Below are 13,630 nucleotides of genomic sequence, written 5' to 3' on the forward strand. Positions count from 1 at the left end.
GTCACTTCTATGAACAAATATGGTTTGAAATATTGAATACCAAGACCCATCTACCTTTCTGTGGGGACAATAAACGGGAATAATCCACAAGCCTATCTGTTGAAGTTATTGAGAAGTAGAAGAAAAAGTGGCCAGAGGTTGGGGAGAAAAATAAGCCTGCCTGACAACTCAGGAGTTTGAGTTTGGGGAATAAACCCTCAAGGGGGCATTGAGGGCACCAGAATCCAAGAGTAATTCCAACAGTTGTATCTATATTTCATTTGTCACATCCTGTGATATAGAGTCTCTTTCACTAGCTATTCTGACATTGATCCTGACATCTATACAGGGCTGATATATAAGAAGAAGGAGCACCTATGGTTAAAATGGATGATCAGGATCTGGGAGGTATAACTCAGTGGTGGAGTGTTTGCCTAGCATGTATGAGGTGCTAAGTTCAATCTCCAGCACTGCAAAAAAAAAAAAAAAAAAAAAAAAAAAAAAAAAAAGTGTTAAAATGGATGATCATACCAAGGAGAGCACATCCAGCCTGTTCACAAGCTGTAGCAATTCCGGCAATGACGGCTTCAGACATATTAAGGTCAAGCTTTCCACAGGAGAAATAATCAAGGAAGAAGAGGGGCTCTGCTCCTTGTGCCAGAATATCATTTACACACATTGCAACCAAATCTTGACCAATTGTATTGTGTTTATTGCACAGCTGGGCAATCTATAAAAAACAAACATTCACATTTCACATCAGAGAATAACTGCCATACTGCATCATGTCGATTTATCCATGAGGCTAACAAAAACCAATGACATTGGCCAGATACTCTTAACATCTCAAGACAAAATAACACTAAATTTTGATAAGCAATGTGGTCTAAAACTATCCCTTTTTATTTCCTAAAATTGCCCTTCCACTCAAAGATAGACAGAACAATATTTTGTTGTTGGAAATGTACAAACATTTTATTCATATGGTTTTTTAGTATAGTTCTTTTTAGCTCATGTATGTCTAAAGAGAAAAAATATGTTTTTTGATATGCAGTAAATTCTCTCATCTTTCACAAAAGATCTTTATACACAACAGTGTCTACCTTGAGTTTAGTTCCAACACCATCTGTTCCAGAGGCCAGAAGAGGATCTTTGAAACCAGCCGCTTTCAAATCAAAAAGACCAGCAAAACCTCCAAGATCTACGTCACAGCCTATTGCAGAGGACACTAATTACTTATTGCATTATGACAGATCAATTAAACATGAATATTCATGCTGCTACTTCTAAAACAGCTGCCTGGAAACTGAGAATGGGAGGGAGCACCATGTGCTCCAAGAACTGATCAAGAAAGTAATAACATTGGGAGAAAAGGCCTCGAAAGTATGATCTAATTAAATGATTTCAAAGAGTTTGTAATAAAAAAAAGGGAAGATATAAAGAAATAAAAGTAATAACATCATGGAAGTGCTTTACTTAATATTAGAGACAGAAAGGCAGATAAATCAGGTACGGTGGTGCATACCTCTAATCCTAGCAATTTGGGAGGCTGAGAGGCCCTAAGTAACTTAGAAAGACCCTGTCTCAAAATAAAAAAATAAAAAAGGGTGGGGATAGAGCTCAGTGGTAAAGTACCACTGGGTTCAATCCCCAGTACCTAAGTAAATAAATAAACAAACAAAAACAAAAAGGAAGGTAGCTGACTATGGGTTTAGCTTAAGTAGGAAAAGATTTAAAGGAATATAGCATTTATTTTAATTATAAAGCCCCATTTTTTAAAATTATTTTCCTTCTTGAAGTTTTTTTTTTTTTTTTTTTAAATAAGGCCCAAATTAATTCACACCTGTCAATAAATTAGCAGGTACAGGATCTGACTTACCTGGTCTGGAGGTGGCTTTTGCTAAAGGCTTTATTTTCTTAACCAGCATATTTCCAGCTGCAATGTCTACCCCAGATCCCTTGTAAGTGAAGCCCCTAAGAAATTGGAAACAATAATAATCAAAACATCACCTTAATGCCAGGAAAAATTACTTTAATAGTAGAAAATAGTATTTAAAGCAGAAATTATCTCAAGTGATTTTCACATTCCTTAGGGTGCTTCCATAGTCAATGCCTAGCCACCATATAAATGGATTTGACTGATCTAGTTTAGTGTAGCCCTGGAAAATGAAATGTTTACACAATTTCCTTAGTTGACTCCATAGCATCATCTCTGCTGTGAACCATCGCTCTAACTTCATCACCCATTTCTTCTAGAAGTACTTTTTACAGGCTGCTAAATATCTTGATTCTTTGAAAATTTTTGATGTAATATACACATAACAAAATTTACCATCTTAACCATTTTTAAGTGTATAGTGGTAGTAAATATTCATAATGTTGTACAACCATCACTGCCATCCACCTCTATTTACTTTCATCTTGTGAAATTGAAACTATCCATTACACAGCAACTTGCTAGCTCTTAAATTCACTGATATTTTGCTACAGCCTTTCTTGGTTCAACTTCAGTATGGGCAATGTCAGAACCAAGTCAAAAAGTGAAATTTGACAATCCTTTGCGCCCTTCCTTCCCAACTTGGGCCTGGCAGAATGGCTCCCGGAAAGAAGGGTGGCGAGAAGAAGGGCCGTTCTGCCATCAACGAGGTCGTGACCTGGGGAATACACCATCAACATTCACAAGCGCATCTATGGAGTGGGCTTCAAGAAGCGTGCTCCTTGGGCCCTCAAAGAGATCCAGAAATTTATTTGCCATGAAAGAGATGGGAACTCCAGATGTGCGCATTGATACCAGGCTCAACAAAGCTGTCTGGGCCAAAGGAATAAGGAATGTCCCATATTGTATTTGTGTGCGATTATCCAGAAAACGTAAGGAGGATGAAGATTCACCAAACAAGCTCTGTACTTTGGTAACCTATGTCCTTGTTACAATGTTAAAAAATCTACAGTCAATGTGGATGAGAATTAACTGCTGATAGTTAAATAAAGTCATAAAACTGTTAAAAAAAAAAAAAAAAGTGAAATTTGGGGTGGGAGGGCAAGGAAGCTCAGTGGTAGAGTGCTTCCCTAGCATATATGAGGCCCTGGGTGTGATCCCAGCACCACAAAAAAGTAAAAATTAGGGTTACATAAACTCTACATAAATATTCCTAAATAACCAAACTAAGTTCTTAATGTAACCATATCAATTTCTTTATAGTTGAGGATAGTAAGAACAAAATTAAACCTATTTAAAAAGCATAACCAGATAATGATACTCAGTGCATCATTTTTACAGATCAAGTTTGTGCATCTGCATTGTGAAATCAGTAGTTCTGCCTTGTAAAAATGAGAACTTTCAATGGGCATGGTGATGCATGCCTATAATCCCAGAAGCTCCAGAGGCTGAGGCAGGATGATCCAGAGATTAAAGCCAGCCTCTGCAAAAGCAAGGCACTAAGCAACTCAATGAGACCCTGTCTCTAAATAAAATAAAAAATAGGGCTGGGGATGTGGCTCAGTGGTTAAGTGCCTCTGAGATGAATCCCTGGTACCAATAAGAAAGAAAAAAACCCCAAAACAAAAAAACTTTGGTTTAATGGGTTGGAGTGATAGATGAAGAAGTATGTAAGAGTTTATCAGAAACAAGCTGCCAGGGTAACAACTAAAATTGAGAGAACTGGCAATTAATTCAAAGTCAGCAGCCCAAATTTACTCTCAAAGAGGAAATAAAGTCCTATTGGTTTAAAAAACTTTTTCAGACAGTAACTGGCATTGTGGCATCTCATTTTCATTTTTAACTTAAGCAATGCAGACTAGAGTCAAGACTGTAGTACTTTTGAAATAGGTCATTCCCATGGAATCTGACTGTTTTGAAATGAAAAATAAATTTTTAGCATGGCATTATATCATTGACTCTGAAAATATTCCAGGGTTTGAATATTAAAAATTTGCTCTAATAGTATAGCTTGAATTAAGTTGCTAAAATTATTTTGTTCTAAAATATATTACTCATAGATGAACTTAATGAACAATAGCAAATGTAATATTCTTAACTAAAACACTTGTTGTGCCGGGTGCAGTGGCATTCTCCTGTAATCCCAGCAGCTCAGGAGGCTGAGGCAGGAGGATCTCGAGTTTAAAGTCAGCCCCAGCAATTTAGAGAGGCCCTAGACAACTCTGCAAGACCCTGTCTCCATTGCTAAACTTTTCAGGTAAGGAACCACCATGAAGTTTTTCCAATTAATTTGAACATTGCTGTAAACGGATATGATTAAAAAAAACATAGACCAAGAATAAAGAATAGCTCAGTCTCAGAGAAAAAATGATATAACAGTACAGGAGTAACAGAATGTTCTACAATCATTCAGTGTAGTTCTGAAGTCGTACCATAACTACCTCATAAGATTTTTACCTGGGCTGCTGCTGAAGGAAAGCTATGGCGCGAAAGCCGATGTCTTTCCTGTAAATTGCTCCCTCAAACTTTATAGCAGTGAGTCCCTTCTTGGCTTCTTCAAGGGCAGATATGAGGTTTTCATGAATGGCTGTTACTGTAAGGACTCTTCCCCCGCTGGTCACCACTCTGCCATTTTTGTAGGTAGTGCCTGCATGGAACACTTCTAGTCCTAAAGCTGTAGTCTCAGAAAACCCTGTAAGAGAACAGATTTGATGCAGGATTTCAGATTACCATATTTCACACTGTGGAGTGATTTACCATTTCCACAAGGTTTTTCTTTGGTACTGGGATCGAATTGTCGTGGTGGTGGTGGGGAAGAAGCCACATCCCCAGCCTGGATTTTTAAATTTTTATTTTGAGATAGGGTCTTACTAAGTTGCTGAGGCTGGCTTTGAACTTGTGATCCTCCTGCTTCAGCCTCCAGAGCCACTAGTATTACAGGCGTGCACCACTGTATTCAACTTCTTCGTTTAAATTTCTATCAGGCAATTTCTCCCCAAAACAGTCTGTGCCATTTACATTGATGACTAACCGTAAATTATGGGGTCAAACCACTCAAGGCTGTATGCCTCTGTAATCATTCAGAGACCACGTCTTAAATATATCTTGCTGATGTAGTTTACATTAACGGTCCTCTCACTTTCCTATGTCTCATTAACACCCTGACTTTGGGAGGGTGGAAGTGAAAGCTTACACTGGGAATACTGTGGAAATTTGGTTGGATTACGTATGTTTCCTTATATGGGAAGACAAATAGATGGCAGTTCTTTAAATAGTCATTTTGGATAATTTATGACATATCCAACTAGCAATGTAGTACATTAAAAACTTTTGAAAGGTTTCTGATGGCTTCACACCCTTAGCAAGGGCAAGCATTTGCATGGCAGGGAGGTCCCTGATGGCACCAGTTAATTATCACATTGAAATTCAACCTCTTATTCCTTATTCACCTGTTACTTCCACACCCTTGGTGTAAGCTCCAGGATAACCTTTACTTGCCATGACGACAGTTATGGCAGTGTGATTTTCTAGCCAAATGGGTAAAGATGTGCACAGCAGGCCATCTAAGGTGGACTGAATTACTTCATAAAGATCACTTTTAAGAAGTGGGAGGATTACCTGGAAAAACACAATTAACATGGCAAATGAGATAAATTTTAATTTTCTTTATAGACATTTTATTCATTGGGGTATTAGGAGAGCTTATATGTGTTTCTCAAAGGTAATTATTTCAAGGCTGAAAAAATCCTGAGATTAGGACAACATACAACCTCACCAAAGAAATACTTTATTAAGTTTAATGACTGTTACTTACTTGGCACTCTGGATCACCAAAACGGCAATTAAATTCCAAAACTTTTGGGCCATCCTTGGTCAGCATTATGCCAGCATAAAGAATCCCTTCATTAAAAAAGAAAATCCCTTTATTAAAAAAGAATCTGTAACGAAGACATTATATTATCACTATAAAATAGAAAATAAACAGCTGCTCTATAAATGATGTCAATATCAAGAAGCTCACCTGTGTATGGAGTACCCTCTTGCTGCATGCCATCTACTGTCCTCTGAAGGACAGTATTTTTAATTTTTAGTAACAGATCCTTAGAAACCTGGGGAATATACAGAAATTTTTAACGATAAATGTTATGTTAAAAATTCAACTTGTAAGCGGTATCACATACAACAATGAAGACTATTATTTTTTACTACCTGAGACAGGTTGAACACATCCCCATCAAGTAGATTTTTAGACTTTTTTTTTGTGGTGCTGGGGATTGAATCCAGGACCTCATGCATGTGAGGCAAGCACTCTACCAATGAGCTATATCCTCAACCCGTATTTTAGACTTATTTTTGCAGAACAGGAGAGAAGAACTTGAAGAGTTAAAATATATCCCATATTCAAAGACATATACTGTCTACTTTCACTGCTTATATACACACATGCTCTTTTTAACAATTCTTCAATGTTTCAGCAAATACACACAAATTTTAATTTATGCTCTGAGTCTGATAAATTATCACAAGCAGAGGCTACATTATATGTTCCTTGCCAAATCAAAGATCAGTGCTAATCACCATTTCTAAGTAAAGTAACTTGTTAAAGCACCTTTCATTTTTATTATTTTTTTGTGGTATTCCTAAAAACAGTCTGTGCCATTTTACATGACGACTAATATTTACGACCTAATAGTGCCTTACCACAGAGCTACATTCTTAGCCCTTTTTATTTTATTTTATTTTATTTTGAGATAGGGTCTCGCTAAGTTGCTGAAGCTGGTCTCAAATTTGTGATCCTATTGCAAGTCACTGGTATTACAGGCTTTTGCCACCATGCTTGGTTCAGTGTGTATATTTTTGAAGCTCTATAGCTTCAATAATGAAAAACGAAGTTGGGCATGGTGGCATATGCCTGTAATCCCCACTCCTCAAGAGGCTGAGACAGTAGGCAGTAGTTCAGACCAGCCTGGGCAACTTATTGAGGCTCTGTCTCACAATAAGATACAAATGGTATGGGGACATAACTCAGTGGTAGAGAGCCACTGAGTTTAATCCCAGCATCACCAAAACAACCTACACACACGCATCCTGTGTATGTGCTGGGGCCTGGATATCCAGAGATGAAAAATTTTACACTATAATTACAAGGCTCCCATTGGTTAAAAATTGGGTGTAGAGAGGAGGGGAAAGAAGAATCTACTCACTACATTATAGATAAGTTAAAAAATCATTGGGCCGGGCATGGTGGTGCATGCCTGTAATCCCAGTGGCTCGGGAGGCCAAGGCATGAGGATCATGGGTTCAAAGCCAGCCTCAGCAAAAGCGAGGTGCTAAGCAATTCGGTGAGATCCTGTCTCTAAATAAAAAATACAAAATAGGGCTGGGGATGTAGCTAAGTGGTCGAGTGTCCCTGAATTCAATCCCTGGTGCAAAAAAATCAAATCGGCAATTTTTGTTCTTCAAAGGCTTTTAGAAGAGTTTAGTTTTAGAAACCAGAAAAGATATTTTTAATTTAATAAAAAGAAATAAAGTGAGGCATGGTGTCATGTGCCTGCAATTCCAGCTCTTGGGAGGCTAAGGCAGGAGGATCTTAAGTTGGAGGCCAACCTGGAAACATGGTCTCAAAACAAAACAAGACAACAAGAAAATAATCAAATTGCTGATTAGTAACAGAATTTACAAAAACATATGAAAGAAAGAAGTCAAAGCAGAACAGCATCATCTAAAAGCTCTCTGAAAAGCCCAAACAATTACTGTTGAACTTGAGTCCCTGGGAAGTACCTGAGGTGCAGGACAATAGGCTCCCATTCCCCCTGTGTTGGGGCCTTGATCTCCCTCCAGTAATCGTTTATGGTCCTGTGCTGGAGGCATGGGGGCCACTGTCCTCCCATCAGTGAAACACAGACACTATGGAGAAAAAAAAAATAGTCCACTTAAGTAAATGCCAAAAAAAGGTAAAAAAAAACCAAAACAAAAAACAAAAAAAACTAAGAAGGTGAGTTATGTACCTCAACTCTTCTTTGCATAAAATTATTTCTGAAGAAAAATTAATGCATAAATAATTCCAAACTATAGAAAATCTCATATAGTCAGCTTCTAAAAGATATGTAATTTTTTAGATAAATCAGGGGAAAAAAAAGCTACTCTCCAAGTAAAATATCTTAACCCTTTTCCCTTGAAATTTGCAAGCATTAAACCTCTACTTAAGGGAACACATTTCACTACTTACTGTATAATAAAATGTATGTAAAAGAAAAAGCATGAATGTTTGAATAAATCCAGAACCTCAATAATGTGAAATATAAATCCAAGGGCCACCACTGAGACACTGGAGATGATTTTAAAAAGATAAATTATTTTTTCATTTGTATCCCGAATACTAAACATACACAAATTCCTTTTTATCTGAACAAGTTATAGTATTAGGTGCAACAACCAGATTAATCAAGTCTTTCTTGGGTACAATGATCAGATAACATCTTTTTATATGCTATAAATCCCAAAAAAGATGAATATACGTACAGACACCTCTTCTCCTTCAAGAAGTTCTTCAACAACAATTGTTTCTCCAGCTGCTCCAAAAGCTTTATCCTAAATTATAGGTTAAATAAAAAACCAAAATAAAAACAAACAAACAAAAAACAACTTGGTAAATTATAAGCTTTTAGTATTTACTTGATTTTTGTCATTGCACCATTTGTATTACAAATCATACTATGTATTATATCAATATGTGATTTTTTCTTTTCCTTTCTGAAAGACTCAAAAGAATGTTTGAGTGTTTCCTATTTTTAACGTGACAAAGATGTGGAATGCACATTGCTACAGATGAACTGCACAACAAACACATTACCAATACTTACCTGAGGATTTGGTTTTCCATTTGGAACAGAGGAAAAGCAGTTGTTTTCATTATCACCATTTAATCTTCATCTTAATTATAACTGTATATGTTTGCCTAAATACTATATTCTAAATGCCTACAAAAGCTTTCTCTAAGGGGGTAAAATCAAAACAACCCAGATGGATCACAAAAGAAAAAAGTATATTCATTGCTCCATTTCTCTTAGAATTGGGACATGAGGGACAAAGACGATAGTCCTCACGGATGATCTGAGATATATATGTTCTATAGCCTGAGGATTTTCTACCTTTCAGTAGCAGAAAACAAAGGATGTAGAACTTACTTCAACAGAATGAGTTATGGTTTAATTATTAGTGTGGATCTGTAAGAACTATTCTATAAAAATGAATTATAATACATAGTATGATAAAAAATAACTTTGCTGTGTTTTCCTTCTCTTTGTATGTGGAGGTGTGAGGTGTATTGGAAATTGAATCCAGGGCCTTGCTCATGGTAGGTATCCACTATCACTGAGCCACGTTCCCAGCCCCAGAGTTTCCTTATTTTGAGGTATATATTGTAATCTTTTTTTTTTCAACTTAAAAAAAAAATATTTTTGTTGTAGATGGACACAATACCTTTATTTTATTTACTATATATTTTTATGCGGGGCTTAGGATTAAACCCAGTGCCTCACACATGCTAGGCAAGGGTTCTATCATTGAGGCACGATCATAGCCCCAACATTTTATATTTTATATTTATCTGGTATGAATAGAAAAGGAAACTTTCAGAAGAACCAATTTACCTGCATGATCTCCTGTACAGCTTTGCAGGCTTCCTCTTTGCTCTTTGCAACAATCACTCCTTTCCCAGCTGCAAGACCACTGGCCTTCACAACCAAAGCAGGGAAGTCTGCACTACAAAGCAGAGCAATCTTCAATATCCCATAAATGCTTATAACTCAACATTTAAAAATGTTTTAGGATTCTATAATAATATACTGTAGCAACAACTGAAAGCAGAAAAAAAATCACTTATCATTCTAAAGTCATCTTGACATACTTCCTGCCAGGACTTTTTTCATAAGCATTCCTTTATAGCTGTGATCATAGACTATATCTATCTATTTATCTATCTATCTATCTATTCTTTTTTTCACTTACAATGAGATCACACAGGCAAAATCTCTAGAGGAATAAGCAGATGCATAGAGTAGACATGAAATGATCTTTAAGACAGAAAGTAGTGAATCTCATTTAAGTAAAGGATGTGGCTGTATAAACCAACAAAATCATGGAGACAGAAAATTTTTGGAAGCCAAGACACGTAATCATGGAATGGGACTGGGTCTGGAAGAAGGCTTACCCAAAATAAGTTACTTACCCAAGGCATCTGCCTCCATTTTAGATTTCACTCAGTATTAGACCCGATTTACCTAACTACACTGACTACATAACTTTAAATCTGGCTTCACTACTAGGAAATATTAATATTCAGTGTCTAAGAAACCCTGTAAGACGAAGAATGAATAAAGAATGAACTTGACCCAAATGAAAGGAAAACATATTGGGTAGTAGAGAATGTCAACAAAAAGAGGGCAAAGATTTGTCTAATGACATTCACTCATTTTCAATGTTTTCTTTTTCTTCTTCTTTTTTTTTAATATTTATTTTTTAGGTGTAGATGGACACAACACAATGCCTTTATTTTTATGTGGTGTGAGGATCCAATCCTGGTCCCGCCCATGCTAGGCGAGCACTCTACCGCTGAGCCACAATCCCAACTCAATCAATGTTTTCCATATATAAGAGAACAAAGAATGTTTAATTTTAAGATTAGGATGGAGCAGTGGTGGCAGACAACTAAGTGATGATTCTTCACTCTGGTTAATTATTTATGACAAAAATCAAGAACATTTATGTTATAAGATACCTCTGTGCTTTTCAGTTTGGTTGTGAAAAGAGTGCATGACTTAACAAAACTAAGCATATTTTCCCTCCCAGGAACTACTCAGTAATAATTATTAAAATTTCATCTTTCTATAATGTCACAGATTTTATAATCTTATTTTGGTGTTAGAAAAATTTGGTATTGGAAAAAGGTAACTTACCTAACATTTATTGAAAATATGTTCCTTCCTTCCTTCCTCCCCACGTCCCCTTCCTTCTTTGTGGTGTCAGGGATTGAACCCAAGGATTTGCACATGCTAGGCAAGTGTTATACCACTGAGCTACCTCCTCAGCTACAAATAATTCTTTTATAATTAATTTATTATAAACTCATGATAGCCTAAAAACCAACCATTATATTTCAACATAAAAGTGATTTTATATGTAAATATCCTAATTCAACAACTCCCCTTCATAGGCAGCCTTCTACCTACCTCATAATGAAGCTACAGGCCTCTTCAGGTTTGGTGAAAGCTCTCCATTGTGCAGTTGGGATTCTGTGTCGGTCCATAAACTCTTTGGCAAATCTTTTGCTGGACTCTAACTGAGCTGCTTCTGCTGTGGGGCCAAAACATCGCACTCCTGCAGAGGTCAGGTCCCCAACAATTCCTATCAAAGCAGACAGTCAGTTTAGGGGACCAAAGATCTCTCTTTAGAACTTTTATACTGAATACGAATTAGGATTAGACCAAATAACTTTATACAAGGCAGGTAGATAACTGGTGGCAGAGGATAACTAAGTTTTTCATATTGTCTACTACTTATAAGCAATAGGCCACTAAGAGGTGATTCAAATCCAGCAGAAAAACCAGGCATGTTAGCACGCGCCTATAGTCCCAGTCACTGGGAAGGCTGGGGTAGGAGGATCACTTAAGCCCATAAGTTTGAAACTGACCTGGTCAACACTTTAAGAAAAAAAAGAAAAAGGAAAAAAAAAAAAGAGTAGGGCACCGTGGTGCATACCTGTAATCCTAGCACCCCAGCAACTCAGGAGGCTAAGGCATGAGGAAAGCAAGTTCGAAGCCAGCCTCAGGAGCTTAGCGAGTCCCTAGGCAACTTAATGAGATCCTGTCTCAAAATAAAAAATACATAGGGCTAGGGATGTGGCTCAGTGGTATAGTACCTTTGGGTTCAATCCCCAGAACCGAAAAGCAAAAACAAAACAGCAAAATTTGTTGTATTTGAATATATGGATTATTAAATAGACACCAGAATAGATCAAAGATATATAAAATGTTTCTCATGATTACAAATTGGATCCCTACCTCATTATTGACATTTGGGAAAAGAAAAATCTAGAATCCATAAATTTCAAGACCAAAGTTCTTTTTCTACTATTAAAAGTCCTCATCTGTAACAGATACAACATCTCACCTCTAGAGGTCAGATTCTGGTTATTTGCCTTTTTAATAAATACAAATGAAACTTACCAGCAGCCAGAGGTGCCTCTGGTCCAACAACTACAAATTCAATTTTCTCATCTTTGCAGAATTGAGCAAGGGCAGTATGATCAGTGATTGAGATGTCTATGAAAAGAAAACAGAAACACACATTTATGAAAACACTTTTTCAGTTAACTAAGTCCTGTACTTAGTAAACTACTTTTAACTAAACATTAAGTACTATATTTCAGGCTATTAAGTATGGTTTTCTTCTTTTTTGGTACCAGGGATTGAACTGAGGGCACTCAACAACTGAGTCACATCTCAGCCCTATTTTGTATTTTATTTAGAGACAGGGTCTCACTGAGTTGCTTAGCGCCTTGCCTCACTGTTGCTGAGACTGGCTTTGAACTCGCGATTCTTCTGTTTCAGCCTCCCTAGCTGCTAGGATTATAGGCCTCTGTTCCCCTTTTTCAAATATTTATTTTTTTAGTTGTAGTTGGACACAACATACTTATTTTATTTATTTATCTTTATGTGGTACTGAGGATCGAATCCAGGGCCTTGCACGTGCTAGGCGAGCGCTCCACCTCTGAGCCACAACCCCAGTTCCAGCTCCAGCCCTTTTTGACACAGGTCTCACAGAATTGTTTAGGGCCTTGCTAAGTTGCTGAGGCTAGCTTTGAACTCATGATCTTTCTGCCTCAGCTTATAGAGCCAGTGGGATGGGATTATAGGTGTGCGTCACCTTGCTCATCTCTTGGTTTTCTTTTATTGGTACAAATGACAGGTTCACCAAGAGAAATTCTATTTTCAGTGCATTTGGCAAGTAACATAGCTCAGTTGTCTGTTATCATTGGTATGGTGAAAATACCAATAAGCTTCCCACAAAGCTGTAAATCATGGTTATGTTACAGTGTTGAATGTATAGTAAACAAACAACCAATCACAGAATGTACTCAGAAACTGGTCCTTAATGTCATTCATTCAAGAGTTACTGAGAACTCACTAAGTGTTAGGTATTGTTATTGCCCTGGCAGTATGATCAATGCCATCTTACTTAGACTTAGGATGCTTTATAACTCACTGTGGAGTTCTACACAATACACACATACACAAACATGTACAAATTAAACAAATTTGATATGAGGTGAATTGTATGGCTGGTTGAGTCAGGTAGGGTCTCAGCAGAGCTGTTTAAAGAACTTCATGATGATTGATGATTATAAGACTCTCTTCTGCAAGTTCAAAGGTCAGGTTCTCAATCTACAGAAACTACCTGAGTGTAGGAAGGATAGAATACACTGCACCTTGGGTTAGTATCCCCACATACAAGTAAATCAAGCAGGGTCAACCAAATCAATACAGGAGCGGTAGCAAGAGAACCCATCTAACCTCAGTTACTGCAAATGGCAGCAGTCTTATGACAACTTGGGAGATTTTGATGGGCTTGTCTCTATGAACTCAATTGCACATAGATAAAATATGCTGCTTCAATAAACAGAGTAAGATCCCAGAAAAGGAGATATTTTATTTT

At 37.0% G+C, this 13,630-nt stretch overlaps 1 protein-coding gene and 1 pseudogene across 2 annotated transcripts in view; one reads left to right on the forward strand and one right to left on the reverse strand.

Moving 5' to 3' along the window:
* Positions 1-13,630, reverse strand: part of GART (phosphoribosylglycinamide formyltransferase, phosphoribosylglycinamide synthetase, phosphoribosylaminoimidazole synthetase) — a 30,555-nt gene that overhangs the window by 10,986 nt on the left and 5,939 nt on the right. The window contains exons 4-15 of the mRNA XM_081301094.1: positions 12,142-12,237; positions 11,146-11,320; positions 9,568-9,679; positions 8,438-8,506; positions 7,697-7,822; positions 5,937-6,024; positions 5,730-5,815; positions 5,365-5,533; positions 4,373-4,607; positions 1,859-1,953; positions 1,083-1,192; positions 511-709 (exon numbers count right to left, since the gene is read on the reverse strand). Coding sequence (XP_081157220.1) covers positions 511-709; positions 1,083-1,192; positions 1,859-1,953; positions 4,373-4,607; positions 5,365-5,533; positions 5,730-5,815; positions 5,937-6,024; positions 7,697-7,822; positions 8,438-8,506; positions 9,568-9,679; positions 11,146-11,320; positions 12,142-12,237 — 1,560 coding nt within the window. The remainder of the gene's footprint in view (positions 1-510; positions 710-1,082; positions 1,193-1,858; positions 1,954-4,372; positions 4,608-5,364; positions 5,534-5,729; positions 5,816-5,936; positions 6,025-7,696; positions 7,823-8,437; positions 8,507-9,567; positions 9,680-11,145; positions 11,321-12,141; positions 12,238-13,630) is intronic.
* On the forward strand, positions 2,566-2,954 carry LOC308652732 (large ribosomal subunit protein eL31-like; annotated as a pseudogene). The gene has a single exon. The product of its transcript is annotated as a large ribosomal subunit protein eL31-like (transcript).

Source organism: Spermophilus citellus (assembly GCF_964194105.1).
Source record: "Spermophilus citellus genome assembly, chromosome: 7".
Classification (NCBI taxonomy): domain Eukaryota; kingdom Metazoa; phylum Chordata; class Mammalia; order Rodentia; family Sciuridae; genus Spermophilus; species Spermophilus citellus.